The following is a 22,705-nucleotide window of genomic DNA, read 5'->3' on the forward strand; positions in this document are numbered from 1 at the left end:
TGGCCTTTTGAGCTTTACCTGGCCTTGCTGAGGAACAGGTAGAATTTCTTGGCTTCACTTAGGTTCTCCTTACGATCCTCTGTACACTCCAGCAAGTCATTCCAGGCCTCATTCAGCTCCATTCGCTGCCTCTGCAGGTCATCAGTGGCATCTGGGTGGGACTCATTGAGTCGCTCTGCTGTCTCTCCCAATACGATCACCTGGGGAAGTACAAAGCTCCAATAATTAGTCAAGAGTCACAACTGATCTTCAGCAAAAAAAGTCCTGAGCCCTGGGGGATGCTCAGTCCTCAAACAGACATCATTGTGGTACAAGAACATCTTACTACTTTATTAATTAAAAGGTCAGCTCTATTGGTACACATGATAACTCCCCAAAGCAGTCAACACTGAAACAAGTGTACATTTTAAAAAAAGAAGACTGTTGGGAAGTTTGCTTAAATGAATGCTGGTTAGTGGCAGCATCATTAGGGAACCCAGGGACCCTGATTTTTAATGTAAAGATCTTTCCAATATAGATATTTATGTGCTTTTTTTTGTCCTGCATGATAATGCATGCTGTGTGATGATTCTTATTATTCCCAAAGTTTATCTGGCAAGTTCCAGGGTTCATTTATTGGTAGAAGTAAAACTAAGCTCATTCAATTACTTGTGCAAGAAACTGCATCATGCTCAGACATAGGTCTGGCTATCTTGGGTATGACCATTTCCTATTTATCTTAGGCTGCTGGCCTCCAACTAGCTTCTGTAAGTTCTGCTCACTTGGAACCCATTAAAGAGACATGTGAACAATAGGAAGTTAACATAATATGTGAATATGTTTCCAATATGTTTTTCCTCCATGTTAATGGTCCTAGGGCAGGTTCTTTTAGCGGCCTTGTTCTAGGTTACTAGAATAAACATGAAGTAATATAAAGAGAAATGTAGGAATAGAGACTGGGAAATAAAAGCACAGAAGAGAACATCATTGGTAAAAATAAGAAGAGGAAAATGTTAGAAAAGCTTAGCAGTTCATGTCTTACCTTTTCTCTGAGAGGTATGAGATCTCTTTCAAAGTTCTCATGCTGTCGCTGAAGGGCCTGAACACTGAACAGGTCTGAGCCAGGGTCAGCAGCACTGAGGGCCTGGCACTTCTTCTTAATCTGCTCCTTCATGTCATCTGCTTCTCTGGTACATGAGAGTAAAAAGTTTAGGAATAATAATGTGTACCAAAGACAGACTCATAAGAAAGTCCTCACCATCACCACCACTATCATTATCATTATTGCCATCATCCTTTTTAATATGCTAGAACTTATGCTCATTTAATTTTCCCAGCAGCTACTTGAGGCATAGCTACTATTATCATTGCCATTTTACGTATAAGAAAACTGAAACTTAAAGTTGCTAAGTATATTTTTCTTAAGGCTATACTACTGCTAAATGGAAGAGCCTAAGTCTGAACCAGGAAGCCTGACTGCAGAGCTACATCCTTAACTATTATATTTCATGACATTCCATCTAAAGCCATTCTAAACAACCAGAACCACCTGCATTTCAGTTTTCCCTTCTCCAGATGTTTAAAAATACATTTATACACAATAAAGGTGTTTGATTTTCTATGTTTGTTCATTTATTTGGTTGTTCAGTTAGTTACATGTGTGAGTAGACAGATTTGGAAATCAGACATAACAAATTGTTGAATTAATAGTTAAAGTAACTGTGATATCTGTGATTCTCTTCTATCTACTTATAGTTCCAAAATATAGTTACTTAAACCTCTTGTCTCTACTTTGTTTTGTTTACTGTCATATATATAGCTAATTGTGTGCCAGGGCCCAACCTAGTCACTTGAAAATTGAAATTTGTTGTTTGGGAGAATTCTATGCTACAAATGAAGAGTCTACTACTAAAAAACTTACCTCCTATTATCCTTATCTCAGGAAGAAGGGTTATGGTAATAGCTATGGTTCTATTATAGTAACTAGACTTGGAATTTTTTAAGTGTGTTCTAGAACAGCAGTACTTTTTAAGGTTAAAATTCTCACCTGTGAAACATTTGGACAGCATGGGCACTGCCCAGCAGCTGACGCTGTTCTTCTGCAAGCCTCTGCAAGGAGCTCCAGCGAGCATTCAGCTCCTAAAAGAGGCAGACATACTAGACTTTAACTAGGGAGCTGACTTAGATTACTCAGTGGTGTCTGAAGACTAGATAGAGTTTAAGTCATGGTTGTTTTTATGTTATCTTCCTTAGAAATTGCATAGGTTTCTTTCTTTCTTAGGTAGCTTGAGTTTTGGCCTCATTGATGCCAGTGCAATTAAGAAGGGAATCACTTTTCTTCCCAAACTGTTGTTTCCAGGTGGAACTATCGACCCTAGAGTAGCAATTGATGTTTGTTGCCACAGTGACTATATTACAACTTCTGAAAAATAAGTGGAAAATATTGAATTGGTAGTTTGAAGCTACTATATTTCTCTAGGAGAAATAATATCTGCATCCTGAATTGACAAAACAAAGTAGACTCTTAGAGTTCTTTTTTCTATAGAGGGTAAGTAAATTGTTCTTATGAACAATCTTTTTTTTTTTTTCATTTTAACTTCTTATACACCACCACAAAAAGCAGCAGAGAACTCATCTTCACTGGTTTATGACAACCCAGAGAGCTGGATTAGCCATTCCATTAATATCAATTAAGATATTTTATGGAACCATAGGTCCGAATCTGAATCAGGTCTCTACTGACTTATATTATTTTCTTTATTTCATCAGACTTTATCAGGGCTTATCTCTTCCAGTAAGTTTCTTTGATTTACCTCTACTATTACAGCTCTTTTATCTGCATTTTCTTTGTATTCATGTATTTGAGCATTGAGTTTCTTGTTTCTGTATTGATTGGGGATAGGCGAGTTGCAACTTAAAGATTTCAGATTAGAATAAATGGCTAGACTATTTGAACTATTATCTTTTATCTTTTCTATAGTCAACTCTATACTTTCATTACTTTATGCATGTCCTAGCTGATCTGTGGAATATAAAGTTGAGTATATTTAAGTGAAATAATGACTCCTAAAGTTCAACCTGGTAGTGAAGAAAAATAAAAAGAATCTTAGTTACCTGCTGTATCTGAGCTCCTTCTGGTGTTAAAAGCTCTTCAAATAGAAGATCATCAGCCACCTTGTTGATGTCCCTCAGTCGAGGTTCATTGGTTTTCAAATCCTAGGTGAGAAAATTTTCCCAAAGCTGTGTAAATCTCCTTTTTGAGAATCTTTCATACTTGCCTGCTCATCTTTGCCTTAACTTGGCTAAGTATTAAAACATATTTCTAACCTTCTCTTCAATGTACAACGAGCTGCCTTCCTCCAATCTGTCACTAAGAATACCTTTAATATTCCCTGACACCCGTGACTGTCAAAACTTGGCTAGTGTGTATCTGAAGCATGGAGTACAATCATTTGCCTAGATTACGCACACACACACACACACACACACACACACACACACATACACACCACACCTGTTGTTACCTTTTTGTCAGTTTTTCTTTGTTATTTCTTTCCTTAAATTTAAGTTACTTACATACTGGCATATTAGCCCTTTATCTGTAATATGTCTTGCAAATATTTCCTCCCAATGTGTTGATTGTCTCATAACTTTGTTTATGGTGATATTTGTCATGCAAAAATCACAGTTTTATTTTGTTTTAATTAGATTTATCAATCTTTTCTTTTAGTGCATTTAGTGAACCTGAATTTTAATTCATAGTTAGAAAGCCTTTCCCTATAAGACATTTAAAACATTCTATAAAACTTCTATTATTAGAACAGTGGGGTGCTAACACATGAATGTTTTTCCTAAATTAAATAACACCAACAAAGGAATCTATATTTGAGACATATAATATTCTTCCTACTGATATAAACTTCTCCACCTTTTACAAAATTTCCTTAACAGAGTTGCAACCTGCTTATATTAAAGTATGCTGTAAGAAACAACTCTAGGAAGCTCATCACAATGTCTACAGTGACAATATTGTTCATTGCATTATACAATAACCTTTCAATAAGTTTTTCCATGAAAATGTCATTCCTGGTGTTCTTTTTATAGTTTTACTTCTTTCCTTTTCTTTCACTTTTCTCTTTATATAGTCCCCCAAAATAAAATATAATATCTCGCTCGCTCTCTCGCTCTCTCTCTCTCTCTCTCTCTCTCTGTCATCTATCTATCTAATCTATTTACAACACTTTGAATTCCATATGGAAACTACCAGAAGAAAAAAAGGGGGGCTATGCTCATCATTAATTAAAATAATAAAATGAGTCAGAATAAAGGAGAATGGAAAGGTTTTATGTAGGCAGAAACTTAGAAACTGTCTAGTTGTAAAGTCAGGTTGTTCTTCCCATCTTCCCACACAACTTCTGACCCCAAATTAGACTTTTCACAGAGTCCAAAAACATCACATCTCAATCTGGGCATCAGGAACACAGTATAATATAGAGCAAGTTTTGAAGAATTCAGGGAGAACAGCACTCCCTGCAAGACTTGGAGGTAGCAGAAACTGCAGGCTGCAAAATTAAGGTAGCTACTTCTCTCTGAATTTTCCTTGAACCTACAATACCCAAAGAAAGTTGTAAAATTTGGAACTCTCAGTGGCTTTGGGGAGGATATTTAACAAATGTGAAATTAAAGACTTACTTAGGAGATGTGAGATGAAAGGAAACAACGATAATCTCAAAAAACTGTCTAATGGAAGCAGTCCCTCTTTCTCACCGTTTGGAACTCATCAAACTTTTTTTGCAGCTCCCAAACATCATCTAGATCTACCCCAGTGTTTTCTGCTTTTTTATCTCGGATCCAGTCCAGCATGTCTTCTGCCTCATAGGCCAGTAAAAACTCATTGTAACATTGCAATAGACGACACTTACATTCTTCTGCTCGATCAAGAAGGGAGTGGTACCTAGGTGGATAAATGAAGAGAATGGGAAATGTGGAATAACAGATGGAGAAAACAAAGAAGACTAGAGATAGAGTGAGAAAGGGAGAGAATGAAAGAGACAAAAAAAGAGAGAGAAATCAAAAGAACAGCAAAGGCAAGGAGGAAATAAAGATAGAAGGAAAATAGCATTGAGAACAGAGAGACGAACACATAATTTTCCATTTAAAAATAATAAAAATGTCAATGTTCCAATAGTGTGACTGGCAACATCCTGCAAATTTCCTACAGACATTTTGGTATGCCTGCTGACAACTGGATATGAAGCAGCCTAGCATAGTAAACAAAATTCATATGAAAGTCAGAAGACCTTTAGATAAACTTGAAAGTATTCTGGGCAGAGAGTCAGAAGACATGACTTTATTAAGTGTCTAACCTTGGGTGATTGACTTAATGGTACTGGGCCTCCTTTTCCTTATATAAAAACTAAAATATTTAAAGGACCCTAAGTTTACTTTAGGCTCTTAAAATCTGTGAATTTTCAAAGCATCCTTAAACTAACAGATGCAGTCATGAGAATTGACTTTGGCTAATAGGAGATGTTTGGCCAAACACCTCTCCAGTTCTCCAGGCTCCAGCACTTACTGGTTCTCAATCTGTTCCTGGCACTCAGTGATGTTGACTGGTTCTTCTCACTGCTGCTGTGGAAGCATAGGAAACTCATCATGGGCCAATTTCTTGATGTAGACAGGCACAAAATCCTGGCGATCATCAGCTTCTACCTTCCACCAGTCCTGAAGGGAGAACAAATCCCAACTCTTTCTTTAGTTCTTAGAAAAAACACAAATAAGAGAGGCTTTGACTCTCCTAAGTCTCTAAGCACAGGCACAGGCTGATAGTTAAAAAAAGGAAACCCATCACTTATTGGGGACATATAATTTTCAGGAATTACAAAAGATATAAATATGGAGTTGCAGAAATTTCAAAGATAAGCATCTGGAATCAAGGATTCTGATATAGTTGATGTTAGACCTTTAACTTTGACAAGGTTTACAAAAACTAAAGATAGTTCTCCTAATTATGGGGCATTTTGTGCACTGAGAATAAAACAAAACAAAACAAACAAACAAACAAACATGAAGGCAGAATCAAACTGGACTTGTTAGTGGTAGAGTGCCTGTGTATGACAATATTGTACAAGAACTCGCACCTTATCCCTCTCCCAGAACTCCAAAATATTGTGTTGCCTGGAAATTCACTTATGTGAATGCTATATGCTTAAGTGTCACCTTTATCCCCAAAAAGTGTTTTGAGTGTGGGGCTGTGCTAAGCACTTTGGATTTAATCTCTTCAGAGAATAATGTGGTGAAATGAAGAAGACTAAGCAAAGAGAAAGAGGGATTGGTACATAACTTATTTAATGATGAAACGTCTTGCTTCTCTAAAATTTTCCTTCCCCTGAGAGTAACAATATTCCAAACTCTCTTCTCTTCCTAATCATTTTGGCAATTAAGTATTAGAATTTAAAAAAATTACTTGAGCTCTCATAAAAATATATATTTAAAATTGTAGCCAATATTTTGTCACCATTCTCATAGGAATAATATCTAAAGATAACCAACATGACAAAAAGTCTTCTCTTCGGTCAGCCTCCTCCTAACCCCAACCACTGTTGTTCAATCACTAGGATCATTGGCACAGAAGAGAAACAAGTAAAGAGATGAAAGAAAAGGACAATTTAATTCTGTAATATATATATATATTTATTTATTTATTACAGAATCGCCACTCATAGCTTATATGTTTCGAGGCTAATTACTTAAGATCTTTGAGTCTTAATTTTGTTAACTGTAATTGATATTATAATTTCAAGGACGTGGTTCTACAGTGTAGCAGTTAGCACACCTATTTTACACACAGAAGATCCTGGGTTCGTGCCCCAGTGGAGTCACGGTCCATGGTCTATGGCCACGTCACCCTGAAAAAATCCGATGTCTGATCTCGGAAGCTAAGCAGGGTTGGGCCTGGTTAGTACTTGGATGGGAGACACCCTAGGAAGACTAGGTGCTGTAGGCATAAATAATAATAAATAATAAAAATATATAATTTAAAATGATATGTACAACATCCTAGACAATATCTGAAGGAAAGTTACTTTCAATAAGTTATGGTTATTTAAGAAACACAACAGAAAAATGTTGGATATCTGGTAAGTTTGGGAGAGATGACTGTGGAAGAACCATTTGTTGATGGGAAAAAGATTTGAAGGGACATTCACCTTGTTGATGGAATCAAGCAGAGTTAAGACATCATCTTTCTTCAATGTGACTTCTCGGGGGCTGCGGGCCTGGCAGTCACATAAAGCCACAACCCTCTCTTCTCGAGCCACTCTCTCCACTGGTGCAGCTTGTTGTTGCTAAACAAAAGCAGGAAGCAGACCATGTAAGTCATCACTCATTGGAAATATCTCTCTTTAGAACCTAACAGTGTGAGGCTGTCCTTGGGCCTGAGAGGTGAGAGGAGCCTCTGGTTAGAACCTATTGCCTGGCTGCCAATAACTGAGAAATCACCACATGCCATTTTCAGACATATTGCTCCACGCTAACACTTCTCAGAGGACAGGTAGCCTGGGCAATATGAATACAAAGTGAGCAAATGAGTATGTAGTTTGTTGGAAAAATATTAAAGTCTCTAATAAGCCATCAGTTCTCAAAGCAGGTGATAAAGGATTACACACATCATTGTTTCAGAATATTGTTTGAGAAAGTTAAAAACCCACTATCTCTCATCACTTTCTTCATTACCTAGGCCTCCACTAATAATCCTTCCAACTCCTTGACCGTTAAATTATTGAATAAAGAAACTGTGAACTTTCTTTTTAGACATGGATTATCTAAAATACAGAAAAGGCCACAGAATTTTAAAAATTAAGAACATGATCTTAGAAAAAATATCTTGTATCTCTCTTTAGCGGGGAACTTGTTTTTAAGGTAGCCTCTAAATTTTACTTTCTGCAAATCTCTGAGAGAATGAAAAAAATAGAACATCACCCCCTCTATACGTAATGACCCATACCTTCAGACTGGAGTTGAAGGTGTACTTCCCTTTACAGATTTCACTGATTTTATATTCTTCAAGTACTGTTTCTTCATAACATACAATGTATAAATCCATCTGTTATTGTTTAGGCAGCCACTGTGCACAGCTTGGTGAAGGCACAACATTGAAGCTTTGCCATGTATATTGATTTAACATGGTGAGTCTATGTCAAATGTCTACTCCCAATATATGAATTCAGAAATTCTCAGTAGAAAGAATTTTATAAATATAAAAATGTTTCTTTTCTTTCCCTTCTTCTACTACACAGAGGAGATACTTATATCATTTAGTTGTTTCCAGCTTCATCACTGTTCAGAACACTCCTTTTCACCTTGCATCCTAACCGTTCTCACATTCTCAATCATTTGCGTTTCTCATCTTGCAAACACACTTGATTATTTTGTGCTCTGGTTTATTTGCTCTCATAACTTATTGACTAGATAGGTTCTTCTCCTCCTTGTCTGCACAGTAAACAATCTTTTTTTGTTAACAATATGTCAGTTTTGAATATTTCAATGCTCTTATTTCAGGAAAATGGAATACTTTTTTTTGAAATCACTTTTCCTGTCCATATATCTATTATATGCGCTTGTTTAAATATCTAAACCCCTGACATGCCGTAATTTTCCTGCAAATCAAGATTAATTTTTATTTATTTTTGTACATGGTAGACATTTAATAAATGTTGGTATAAAAACTAAAAATGGGAGGAAGGAAAGGAATCAAGAAGGAAAATAAGGTTTTCCAGTTAAGATGGCAGAGTATGTAAGGCTATGCTCACCTCCTCCCACAACTACCTAAAAATTACAACTAAACTACATAAGAACCATCATGAAGTATCACCTGAAGTCTAGCTGAACAGAAATTTTACAACTAAGGACATTTAAAAGAAGCTCCCATGAGACTGGTATGAAAGGCGAAGATGTGACCCAGGCTAGTCTCAAACCCATACATGGCAGTTAAAAATTGGGAGGGATATCTCGTGTGCAGAAATAACCCTCTGAGGAGTGAAGAGTCCAAGCCTTACACCAGGCTTCCCAGCCTGGGGTTCCAGTGCCAGGGAAAGATGTTCCCATAACTTCTAGCTGTGAAACCAGCAGAGATTGTTGCCAAGTGAGACTAAAGGCTGCTGGCATCTCAGGCATTCCTCTTCAAGAACCCATGCACAAGCTTACTTTCTGAGGGACTCTCTTGATCTGAGCTCCAGCACTGGGGCAGCAGCTGAAAAAGGGCTACAAACATATGGGGAGGAACCGAATAGTCTGGCTGCAGGAGAAGGCCCGGGGATCAGAGGGGGAGGGGGTTAGCTTCCTCCCAGACAGAAACGCAGGTTGAATCCATTGCTCCTTTGTTAAGCCCTCCCATGACCCAGCCTGCTCAGATAAGCAAGCACCATGTCATAAATCCCAATAACCTGGCTAAAACTGTTCACCCCATTCAACCTGCCGTAGTGATTCCCTGAGACCCCAATTTACAGAAATTGCAGGCCCACTCAAGCCACATACAGTGGCTTTTCCATAAAAAACAGCCTGCTCTTGGCTCATCTGCAGAACTTCCTAAAATCTCTCAAATGTTCACAAGCCTCAAAGAAGCAGCATCTGGCCTCAGCATGCCCTTACCTCTTGCTAAGCAGCCCAAGCCTGCCATTAGTAGCCACCATCCTCAGTTCACAGCTGAGCCTCTCCCAGGCACTCCAAGCCCAGCACAGGTGACAACTTCTTGCAGATAACTTTATAGCTTATACTAAGTGCTCTCAGGCAAGTTTCAGGCAGTGGCTGAACCTGGCTTGCACCAGAGCTCCTTCCAAGGGTCCCAGAACCAACATACCTGGTGGTCAGCTTCAGACCACAGAAGAGCACCACATAACCACCTCCACAAATGACATACCGGGAGGGCAAACTGGTCAAGCCCCCAAGTGCTACTAAAGCAAATATAACTCTGTAGGGTCAGCCCCTGAATAGCAGGTCCTTCACTGTAGTCAGTCCTAACAATCATTCAACCTCAGGGGCAGTCTTTCCCATTGGTGTGCAAATAGCAACCAAGGCTTAACTACAAAAGAGGGCACACACACCTCACAGAAGGGACACACCTAGAACACCTGGCCCAGTTGACCAAAGAGATTGCACCACTGGGCCCTACAGAACACCTACTACATAAGGCCACACTACATAAGACTGGGAGACAGAGCAGCCCTATCTACTACATAGAAACAAACACAGGCAGGCAGCCAAAACGGGGAGAGAGAAAAACATGTCTTAAATGGAAGAGCAGAATAAAGTTCCAGAAAAAGACCTAAACAAAATGGAGACAGAGTTCAAAATGGATGCAGAGTTCAAAACACTGTTTATAAGGATGTTCATTGATGTCAGTGAGACAAAAAAAGAAAGAGATAAAAAAGAATAAACATGGAGATAGAAAATATAAAAAAAGAACCAGTCAGAAATGAATAATACTAAATTGAAATAAAAATATATTAGAGGAATCAAAAGTAGATTAGATAAAGCAGAGGATCAAATTGAATCAGATATTTGGAAAATAAAGTGGCAGAAAATATTCAATTAAAACAGCAAAATTAAAAAAAAGAATAAAAAAAGAGAATGTTTAAAAGGTCTCTGGGACAACATCAAGTGTAACAACATTCATGTTATTGGTGAACCAGAAAGAGAAAAGAAATAAATCACAGGATTGTAAATCTATTTCAAGAAATAATGATGGAAAACTTTCCTAATCTGGTGAAGAAAATAGTCATAAAAACCCAGGAAGTACAGAGAGTCACAAACAAAATTAACCCAGGCCCCCACCAAAACACATCGTAATTAAAATGCCAAAGGTTAAAGACAAAGAATTTTAAAAGCACCAAGAGAAAAACAGTTAGTTATCTACAAGGGAGGTCCCATAAAACTGTCAGCTGACTTAACAACAGAAATTTTCAGGCCAGAGGGATTAGCACAAAATATTCAAAGTGATGAAAAGCAAGGATCTACAACCAAGATTACTCTTCCCAGTAAAGTTATCATTTAGAAATGAAGGATAGATAAAGAGCTTCCCAGATAAGACAAAGCTAAAGAAGTTTATTACCACCAAACCAGTATAACAAAAAATGTTAAAGAGATTTCTAGAAGAAGAAGGAGGAGGAGGTGGAAAAGAAGGAGGAAGAAGAAGAGGAATAGGAAGAGGAGGAGGAATAGGAAGAGGAGAGGAGGAGGAGGAAGAGAGGAGGAGAGGAGGAGGAGGAGGAGGAGAAGGAGTAGCAAAGTGTCCTATGGAATAGTTATAAAAAAGGCGAATGTTACCCTCATTAATGTTTACTACGCTTCAATTCTTTTGAAGACCTGGGAGAGAAAAAGAGAGGCATGAGGATGATACTGCATGTACTCAGTGTGACATTTTACCTAAATTCCGGGGAACTGGAATGTCATAGGTGAGATTAAGCATCAGTATAGATGCTAAGTGTGGATATGGGGTGTATATCTGGTCGTGTAGGTGTTAATTGGGTGTTACATTCTATGTTATACAGACATAAAAACAAAATACCTACAAGTAGGTACTGCTCAGAATTCCAAAAACATGTATTCTCTAGACTAAACAGAATATTCAGCGGATTTCCATTTCTGCCCATAAAGTTCTCAGTACTATAGAAATGGTTCTCCAACTCCAAACAACTAGAAAACAGAATTGTAAGGTGCAATGATTTTCAGACAATAGGCAGAGAATTGTGACACCTGAGAAAAAGGAGAGAAATGAAGTATGTCCTATGACAGTCACAGTTTATGCCTGGCGCAGTTTCTAGGCTGTAGTGCTAAGAACTGCAGAACTAGCAGTCACACTGAGGTAAAGAGACAGATATAAGGGTTGGGGGAAGACAATACACCAACAGTTTGTGGAACAGAATACTGAAGAAAAAGGTGCTACACAGAGATAGAGCTTCGAAGCTATGTAGAAAGGTCCCCTAGAATATTGGACTAATTATTCTTAAATTTTTTTCTCCCAGAATACCTTTATAATTTTAGAAGTTACTGGAAACCCCTTTAAGCTTTGCTTATATGGTGATATCTATGGATAGTTATCATATTGAAATCAAAACAGAAAAATTTTAAAAGAATATACATGTATATATTTTGTAACCATTAGATCAATGGCCGTATCACATATCATATAGACTGCAGAAAACTTTGCTGTACACTTATAAATGAGTGAGTGTGAAAAAGGCAAATTACATCTTAACGGCATTATGAAAACTACAAAACAAATTAAAGAATCATATTGCAGAGAAACATGGTGGAATGAGAGACATCCCAGATTTCTCCCTTTGAAACAACAATAAGCTGAACATCTAAAACTCAACAACAACAACAACAACAACAAAACACCCAAACTGCACACCAGCACGTCTGAGCATGGGATCTGTGCATAAGAGCTACCACAGGTCAGAACCCCAGGTGTTGGGCAGTAGACTGAGAGATATAAAGAAGCTGACTCTTGCAGTCGGTGGAGCTCTCTGTATGAGGAGGGTAAGGGAGAATGAACAGCTAGTTCCCTGAACAGCCCTGCCTGAGAAAGCTGTGAGCTTCCCGTGACCTGAGGAAGAGCCCGGTCATCAGAGAAGAAGGCAGAGAAATGGGATGGCAGAAAAACAACAGTTGATCTTTACCTGCTGCACTTGCAAAACCAAGGCTGAACTGCAGCCCCCAAACCCCACCCTAGAGTGCCCCTTTCCCCATATCCTCCCAGACCTAACACCCTGGAGCCCCAGGAGAATCTGAGCTAATGCTACTGAATTCTATCGAACATTCTAAGAAGATATAATACCTATTCTCCTCAAACTCTTCCAAAAAATCAAAGAGGAAGAAATACTTCCCAAATCATTTTATGAGGCCAATATTACTCTGAAACCAAAACCTGGTAAAGATAACACAAAAAAGAAAACTATAGACCAATATCTCTCATGAACACACATGCAAAATTCCTAAATAATATACTAGCAAATTGAATACAACACATTAAAAAGATTATACACCATGATCAAGTGGGCTTCATGCCAGGAGCACAGGGATGGTTCAATATACACAAATTGATTAATGTGATACACCACATAAACTAATTAAAAAATAAGAATCATACGATCATATTAATAGATGCAGAAAAACCATTCAACAAGATACAACCGCTACTAATGGTTAAAACACTTAACGAAATCGGTATAGAAGGAAAGTACCTTAGCATAATAAAGGCCATATATGACAAACTCTCAGCTAAAGTCATACTTAATGGTGAAAACTGCTAGAGCAATCAGGCAAATAAAGAAATAAAAGACATCCAAATAGAGAATGAAGAAGGTAAATGTCACTTTTTGCAGATGACATGATTTTATACATAGAAAATCCTAAAGACCTACTTAAAATTTATACACCAATACAATATAGTTTCGGAATACAAAATTAATGTTCAAAAATCCATAGTGAAACATTTGCAGAAAAAAAAATAAAACCTTTTGCAATTGCGATAAAAAGAATAAAATACCTAAAAATAAACTTAATGAAGTATGTGAAAAACTATACACTCAAACTAAGGCATTATTACAATAAATTAAAGAAGACACAAAGAAGTGGAAAGATATTTTGGGTTCATGGATTGGAAGAATCAAATAATCAAATGTTAAAATGACATATTACCTAAAGCATTATGTAGATTTAATTGAATTCTCAATTAAAATTTCAATGGAATTTTTTAAAGAAATAAAAGAAAAAATCTTTAGATTTGTATGAGAGCACAAAAGATCCCAAGTAGCCAAAGCAATCCTGAGGAAAAAAACAAGGCCAGAGGTTTCACTCTGTCTGAGTTATACTACAAAGTGACAATAATACAGAAGCATGGTATTGACAGAAAAACAGACATACAGACCAATGAAACAGAATTGAAAGTCCAGAAATAAACCCCAATACATTGGCAAATTATTTTCAACAAAGAAGCCAAAACATACAATGGAGAAAGCCTCTTCAATAATTGTTAAAAATTGGAAAGCCACATGCAAAAAAATAAAATGAGACTGCTGTCTATCATCATACACTAAAATGAACTATAAATGCATCAAGGACCTGAATATAAGATCTGAAACAATAAATTTCATTAGAAGAAAACCTAAGTACTAAACTCATGGACCTTGGACTTAGAGAGGATTTTATAAACTTGACCTCAAAAGCAAGGGAAGTAAAAGCAAAAATAATGAATGAGACTATATCAAACAGAAAAGCTTCTGCACAACAAATGAAATCATCAATAACACAAGAAGACAACCATCTGAATGGGAGAATATAACTGTGAACAATATCTCTGACAAGGGCCTAATATCCAAAATATATAAAGAACTTATACATCTTAACATCAACAACAACAAACAATCTACTTAAGAGATAGGCAAAGGACCTGAACAGACAATTCTCCTATGAAGATATACAAGTGGTCCACAGACATATGAAAAGATGCTCAGTTTCATTACTTATTAGAGAAATGCAAATCAAAACTACAGTGAGATACCACTCACATAGAATGGTTATCATCAAAAGTACAAGTAATAAGTGTTGGAGAGGTTGTGGAGAAAAGGAACCCTCAAACACTGCTGCTGGTACATGCAAATTGGTACAGCCACTATAGAGAACAGTATGATGATTTCTCAAAAATAGAATTACCATATGACCCAGCAATCCCTCTTCTGGGCATTTACTGTCCTATCCACCCCCACCCCCAAAAAACTGAAAATATTTATCTGCAAAGATATATGAACCCTGATGTTCAATGAAGCATTATTCACAGTGGTTAAGACATGAAAGCAACCAAAGTGTCCTTCAAAAGATGATTGGATAAAGAAAAGTTGGTACATATATACAATGGAATAATAATCAGCCATAAGAAAATTTGAAATACTTCTTTTTGCAGTAACATGGATGGATCTTGAGATTTTCATGCTAAGCTAAATAAGCCAGACAGAAAAAGTTGAAATATATGATTTTACTTATACGTGGGATATAAAAATGAAAACAACAAGTAAACATGACAAACAGAGACTCATGGACGTAGACAGTGGATTAGTGGTTACCAGAGGGGAGAAGAAAGGCTGAGGTAAGTAAGGATAAAGATGGTCAAATATTTGGTTACAGAAGGAAATTAGGGGGAAAAAAGGGAGCCTCTGTCAATATAGACAAAAACTCTTGGTATCTCAGACACTAACCATGGCTGCTCAGCCAAAGACCTTGGCAATAACTTACGTTAGAGCAAGTAGCAAAAATGTGAGAACTCTAGCTCTTCTCAGAGGCCTTAATTTTATGGCCCTGTTCATTTCTGGGTTTAGAAGATAAACCTTTAACTATGAATTTTTAAAAAAACTTCTTACGGAAGATTGGAAACATTTTCATTAGTGTAGGGGAGAGAGCTGAGTGCAAATTACCACCCCCTTGTTATTGTATTCCAGATCTCTCAAACAATCTGTAGACCTTGGGATACTCTTTAGTACAGCTTTCTTAGGCTGCACTTACCAAGGTAGGTGGAAATTGTTGAAGATTCAATCTCTTGGATCCAGGCCTCCTCATCCTCTGTGTCTTTGAAAATCTGCTGCAGGTGGAGAAGGTCAATGAACTTTTTCTTCCGGGTAGCCAGTGGCTCTTTCAGGTCTTCGAACTGAGGCACTAGGTTCTCTTGCCTTGCCCGTATATACCCATCATCAGGATAGCCTGTTTCTTCAAAATATGTTGCCAGGTCTGTGAGGGTGTCTACCTGATCCTGAGGGAGAAATTAAATGGATATTTGGTGTGAGTAGACCATGGAGAGAATCAGTTCCCATATTCACTGTGTTAGGACATCGAATTAAATCAATGATATGGAGTGGGAGGAATTGTCTCATTGAGGATCATTTCATCAAGCTAAGAGAACTATTTATAGGAAAGTAGTTTTTAAGTCATATTTCAGAAATGACAACCTGCTTATAGAATGTGCAAGGAAATTGGAGAAACCAGACCTACAGCCATGGGGTTCTGACAAGAGACACCAGGTAACGAGGAGAATGGCTGGATTAGAGATAATATTGGGAAGAAGTTTTTCACCATCTAAAATTTTTGAATTTTTACCTTTAGTTTCTTGATCTCCTTCTCTTTTAATAATAATTACTTATTATTATGAGCTTGCTTAGAGCATACGCAGGTGTTTAGGCCTACAACTGGTCAAAGAGCTAGCAACAAACCTGACAAGCAGCCACACCAGACTTCAAGAGGCTGTGCTTCCTCAGTAGATTCTATACATCAGCTAGGCCTTTCCCTTAATCCTCAGAGGTAGCCTGCCTCTCTGCCTCCACTAGCCAGCACTTCAGATCTTCTGCATTATTTTCAAATTGCAGCTGCTGCTTAGCATCATACAACTGGGTCCCTGGAAAGAGATATTAAGTATTAAATAGGTACTGTAAATGTGCCTCATTATACAGTAATATACCTTCCATCAACTTAAGGATAAATATAATAATTTGATAATCCAGTGGGGAAACTATAAGTGTAATATGTGTGATTATATAAGAAATCATCTTAAGTTTGTAGATTTTGATGGTATTTGTTTTTAAATATAGTATAATTCTCAAAATAAATATAAACAATAAGTTCATTCCCTAGTGAATGTGTTAGATTATAAACAGCTTGAGTAGTTTCATATGTCATTGCTTGCTCTCTATTAAGACCTTCTTTTCAAAGAGATTGAAATCCAAACACCTCACTTTCCAAGAGAAGTATAAAATTTGGGGTTGGCTCAGTTTGAGATTTTGAAGTGTATTTTTATAATGTTGTTCTCAGAACTTCGCTAGCCCCCCTCTTAGTGCCTGGCCTTCATCACAAGACATGCCACAGAATTTTCTTTTCCAGAAAATGTCTTTATTGTGCACACTACTCTCAGACAAACTTTATTCTATGACTTTATAGCAATTATTTCATAATTTTTGCAAAGTGATTACTGTATCTCCTAATGGTGGGGAGTACTAGTGATTTCTTATTGTTACTGTCAAGTTGGATTTTTTTCCTAAACCAAAAATCAGAATGATGTTCAATAAAATCAGTACCTCTTCTATAACCAGAGCAGAGTCATATCTACAGGTAATGTTTATCATCTGTAAGAGAATATTACTAATATATTAACAAGAGAACCTCATTATTTGTGTGAATAATGGTAATTGATTATCTACAGTAAGGGGTGAAGTTAAATATATGTAGATATTCAAGTAGATATATAGAACATTTTTAAAGAGTTTACAGCAGAGCCTGAAAACTCTAAGATAGGTGAAAAAAGCAACAAGTCATTAAGCCTTATTTAAAAAAATGAAATATTATAGGAACATTACATGTGGTACTGACAGTTTTTTAATGTTCAATTTACTAACCTGGATTATAATATCTTGTCATGTCTAGAGAACCAAAATATGTAAAACCAAATTTAATGACAATAGTTTAAGGTAAATAGACAATATGGAATTCATGGTTCTTGAAGTTTTTTTTCAAAAAAATTTAAAAGTGGGAAAAAATTGAAAAAGTAGTTTTAGTTTCAAAAATCTACATGCATGAAGAAAACATAAAATTGTATAAATATATGATGTGATGAATTTAAAACTTCTTAACCAATAAAGAAAAAACAGAGAAGAAAATGAATAGCATCTCTTCTCATAGAAGTCACCAGGTAAATTCAAAGTGGTAAAGATGAAAATGTTAAGTTTCAGAATTTAGGCATTAGCCTTTCAATAAAACCTCTTTTTTCTAATCTTTCTGTGCTAGCCTCCAGCAATTCCTTCCAGAGCCTTGCAACTTCAGTAACACGAGCAGCCACACTGTCAGAGGCAAAGTGACCTCACTCAGTCATTTCCTGGCCAGTTTTCTCTAGGTTATTGAGTAGGATCTTACTAGCTGCCAATTCTTGTTCAAAGACTTGCTGCTTTTGAACCTGGCTTTTCAAGTTTTGTGTATCCTGACACAAGATGAAAAAATAAAAGGAAACCATTACTTGAAGAATGAAGGGCAAACATGTTGAGGACAAGGGTAAATTCTCACTGTAAATTTAAGTGCAATAAAAAATAGAAGTGAGAAACTGTCCTTGTCCAAGTACAGAGCCAGAGAATGCTTAGGAAACCCAGTCCCCCAACCCACTTATACATGGAATCTAAAGAATGAAATAAAGTAAAAATCTTTTGAATATGATTCTCCATGAAAAAAAAAATAGCAATTGCAGCTGTCATGAAGGATGAAAACTACTTTTTATTTCTGTCCTAGTTTGTGTACCATCCATCCTTTTGTATTATATAGAAAAAATCTGTTTACCCTAAATTCAGTAGAACCATAACTCCTCTAAAGAATACAAGCACATAGTACTAAGTTTTATAGAATAATAGTTACATATGAGGTAGTAGTTCTCATAGATGTATAAAGATATATGAACAAAAGGATGAGAGGTATACGTTTAATACTAAATGATAATTCAGGAATTTCCCCCAAATAACAAACTAAAATAGAAGAGAGAAAAATTTAAACCCAGGTTCAGTTTCTCCAGAATTCATGCCTCTAACCTTTACATTAAACTGCCTTGTAAATAATGGGATAATTTAAGACAATTGACTTCACAATTCATATCCTTGGTTTTATCATCTATAAAATTAGGAGCTCTTCCCTTCTAGCTATAAACTGTAAGTCTGTATTATACCAATACAGGTTACTTTTGAGTTTCAAGTAACTTTCAGTAAATTTGAATGTACATTAGGATTAGACACAATATGTTTCTACTATAATGGTGCATAGTGGAGCAGAATAGGTGATAAAGAGACAAGAAGCAGATAAATAAAGAGCAGTCTCTCCCTTACCTCATTAGATTAAGCACCACTGGAAATTGTGTCAGAGAAAAGGGGTGATGGGGAGCAGGCTATAGAAAAACAAAATTCTTAGCTTTTAATTAGATATATAGCCTTAGGGTAGTCATTGTCCTTCTCTGAGACTCTGTCTCCTCATTTCTGTTATAAGTTGTATTACAGAATATGGACCTTAGTCAAGTCAATCATCCTCTCCATGCCACAATACATGTTTTTTGAAATCAACAGCAATTTATTTATCATCTATTTGCATACTTTTATTTGTATTTATTTTTTTACATTTTTAATTACAGTAGACATTCAATATTATATCAGTTTCAATATTATATTAGTTTCAAGTGTACAAAATCTAGATTCTTTTTCCTGTCCAGTTTGGAAGATAAACTTCAGCCTGAAATTACATTGTAACTAATTTTCTTTTATTAATTTCTATTTTTCAATTAAACTTGATATTTAAATATTCATGGAAAGGGATTTGCCCCAGGGGGTTCCATTACCTGCCCAAAGCATTCTTTAATTGTGCCATTTGTGGGGCTAATTGGGTGGTGCTCTGTTGTGGTCTGAAAATGGTCATTGGGTATGTTGGTTTGAGACCTCTTGGGAGGGGCTCCTATGCAGGCCAAGGTCAGCTGTTGCCTATGATGGGACTGAGGCTACCTGGTAGGAGCTACAAAGTGATCTTGAGTTGGTCACTGCCTGTGATGGATCTGGAGCTGTGTGGAAGGAAACATACTGCAAAACAAGGCTGATTGCCACCAGTACTGGGCCTGGGGTATCTCAGCAAAAAGCCTGAGGCACCCTGAGGCCTGGAACCATCTTCCAGCTGCTTGTAATTCTTACTTGCTGGAACTCAAATTGAGTGGTACTCAAATTGAATGAGGCGGAGTCTCAGGGAGTCACCAGGGAGGAGCAAGTTCTGTTTACCAGGTTAATGCAAGCTTTGATTCACTTAGCAAAAGGTTCAAGTCATACTGAGGCCAGCCCTTTCTCACTCTGGGCCTGCAGACCCCTGAGTCTTGTCTAAGAAACATTGTAGAATGGGCCAATACCCACTGCATGCCAGCCACAGGAAAAGCCTCTAACTGTGCATGAGTTGGGGCTGGAGCTTCTCACAAAGTCACTGAGGGTGTGGTGTGTGGTTTTCACCAGGTTAGTGCAGATTTAGACATGGTGCCAGTGCTAAGCCTCAGCTATTCAAAAGGCTCAGAGCATTCCAAGCATGTTATAATATTTTAAAAATCTTAGCTACAGTAAATGAATTCTGATGTCACTGCAAGGCGAATATTGATCCCTTCTTAAATCTTCAAAAGCTGTAGGATCTTTGGAAATATGGTGGAATGAGAGACATCCCCAGATCTCTTTCTTTGAAAAAACAATAAACTTCAACATAAAAATCCCAGACTGCACACCAGCATGTCTGAGCGTGGGATCAGTGTTTAAGAGTTGCCTCAGGTCAGAGCCCCGGATGTCAGGTGGTGGACTAGGAGAAATAAAGAAACTGCCTCTCACAGCCACCAGAACTCCTTAGAGGAGGAGGAGGGGAGAAGGAGTGGTGAGTTCCCTGAAAAGCTTTGCCTGGGAAAGCTGTGAGCTCCCCGAAGCCGGCGGCAGGGCCCAGTCATCAGGGCAGAAGGCAGAGAAGCAGGACAGCAATAAAACAACTATTGATTTTTACCAGCTGCAGTTGCAAAACAGAGGCTGAGCTGCAGCCCCAAAACTCCAACCCAGAGGGCCCCTTCCCCCATAACCTCCAAGAAGTAATCTGAGCAAACACTACTGAAACTGTTGCTAACACAGACAGGGACTGAAACTGAGGGTAGCAAGCATGATTAAATATCTATCAGAAAATAAAAAAAGATATTTTTAAGGCTTTATATAAAGCAGGGATCCTAGAGGCTTAGATAACATCTACTGGAAACCAAAAGAAAAACACCTTCGTTATGGTAGGCTAAAAAGACACTTTTATATAATAAATCCTCTTTCTGGAAAAAAAAACAGAATGCATTTCTATTAATGCCCAGGCAGATAAATAGTCCATTAAACACCATGAACAACTAAGGTGACAAGGCATCTCAGAAAGAAAGAGAAACAACTCCAAAAACAAGCTTACAGACATAGAAATATGCAATTTAAATGACAGAATTCAGGATGGTACTTCTGAGAAAACTCAGTGAATTCCAAAACAAGTCATATTAACAATTTTGGGAACTGAAGAAAAAAACAAACAACTGGATGAGCAGAGCAAGGATATTGAAGCCCCAAAAAGAACGGAATAGATCTTCTGGAGATAAAAAACAAAAAACAAAAACAACAACAACAAAACACTACAAGAGTTAAAAAATGAAATAGCAAGCTTGAGAAATAGAGTCAGAAATTGAAGACAGAAATCTAGAAATAATTCAGAAGGAAAAGAGAGACCGAAGAATGAAAAATCATGAAAGAGAAAAAATTTCAAGAACTAGCTGATATTATCAGGAGAGAAAACATAAGAAAAATGGGCACTATCAAAGGTGAGGGAAAGAAGCAGGGACTAGAAAGCATTTTCAGACAAATAGTGGACGAGAATTTCCCAAATCTAAGGAATTCCAAGCTGGAGCTTGGAATTCAAGAACTCAACAGAACACACAATTATCTCAACCCAAAAAGGCCTTAACCAAGACACATTGTATTAAAATTACCAAAAATTAAGGACAAAGACAGAATTCTCAGGGCAGCCAGGGGAAGAAAATGGTAACTTATAATGGAAAACCCATTAGATTATCCTCAGACTTCTCAGCACAAATCTTACAAACCAGAAAGGAATATAATCAAATATTTAAACTAGTAAGTGAAAGGAACTACCAGCCTAGAATAATGTATCCAGCTAAGATTTCCTCTACATTTGAAGGAGAAATTAAGACTGTTCCAGATATATAAAAATTGAGAGAATTCTCCAATACAAGGCCTGTGCTACAGGAAATACTGGAAAGGATCAATTCACCTAAAAAAAGTGGCAAAAAAAATACATAATTAGGAGTAAAGTGACTATCAGGCAAATAGAAGCAGAGGAGTGCAACCCTTATGAAGAACAGGGCATTATAATTTAAATAATAAAAAAAAGATTGCTATAGCAAGATAGTAATGAACGTTCAGCATACATAGGGACAAATTGAGACAACAATGACTGAAAAGAGGAGGATTCAAAGATCCAAATTCACAAAGTGGAATGGAGATGGGCACGCACAGAAGAAAATGGAAGACAGTATATATATAATTATCTTTTACATATTTGTAATGGTAACCACATACAGAAGATTCAGAACTGAAGTATGTAACCTAAAACAAGAAAAAAAAGAGAGAAAACCCACAAAAGCCAACCAAAATAGAGAAAACAGAAACAGAAGGATGAGAAAGCAATGGAAACACCAAGCTGCCGGAAAGAAAAAAAGATAAAATGACTATAAGAAGACCTCATATTTCAATACTCACCCTAAATGTAAATGGACTGAACTCACCAATAAAAAGGCAGGGAGTTGCAGAATGGATCAAAAAACAAAACCCAACCATATGCTGCCTGAAGGAGACACAATTCAGTTCCAAAGACAAATATAGACTCAAAGCAAAAGGGTGAAAAATGATATTTCAAGCAAATGGCATTCAGAGAAAAGTGGGAGTAGCGGTAGTAATATCAGACGAAATAGACTTCAAAATAAAAAAAGATAACGAAAGATACTGAGGGACACTTCATAATGATAAAGAGAATCATGCACCAAGAAGACATAACACTTATTAATATCTATGCTCCCAATCAGGAAGCCATGAAATATATAAAGAAATTACTA

The 22,705-nt window shown here is 36.9% G+C and overlaps 1 protein-coding gene and 1 pseudogene across 1 annotated transcript; one reads left to right on the forward strand and one right to left on the reverse strand.

Moving 5' to 3' along the window:
• Positions 1-7: 7 nt before the first annotated feature.
• On the reverse strand, positions 8-15,781 carry LOC120592765 (spectrin alpha chain, erythrocytic 1-like; the record flags this gene model as incomplete). The annotated part of the gene is made up of 9 exons (XM_039850452.1): positions 8-200; positions 1,022-1,166; positions 2,027-2,118; positions 3,094-3,195; positions 4,747-4,933; positions 5,606-5,703; positions 7,188-7,325; positions 7,985-8,055; positions 15,538-15,781. Coding segments are annotated over 9 exons (1,263 nt in total), but the record flags the coding sequence as incomplete, so codon positions are not given.
• Positions 6,870-6,985, forward strand: LOC120592766 (uncharacterized; annotated as a pseudogene).
• Positions 15,782-22,705: the final 6,924 nt, after the last annotated feature.

Source organism: Pteropus medius, unplaced genomic scaffold (genome assembly GCF_902729225.1).
Source record: "Pteropus medius unplaced genomic scaffold, Ma_sr-lr_union100, whole genome shotgun sequence".
NCBI lineage: Eukaryota > Metazoa > Chordata > Mammalia > Chiroptera > Pteropodidae > Pteropus > Pteropus medius.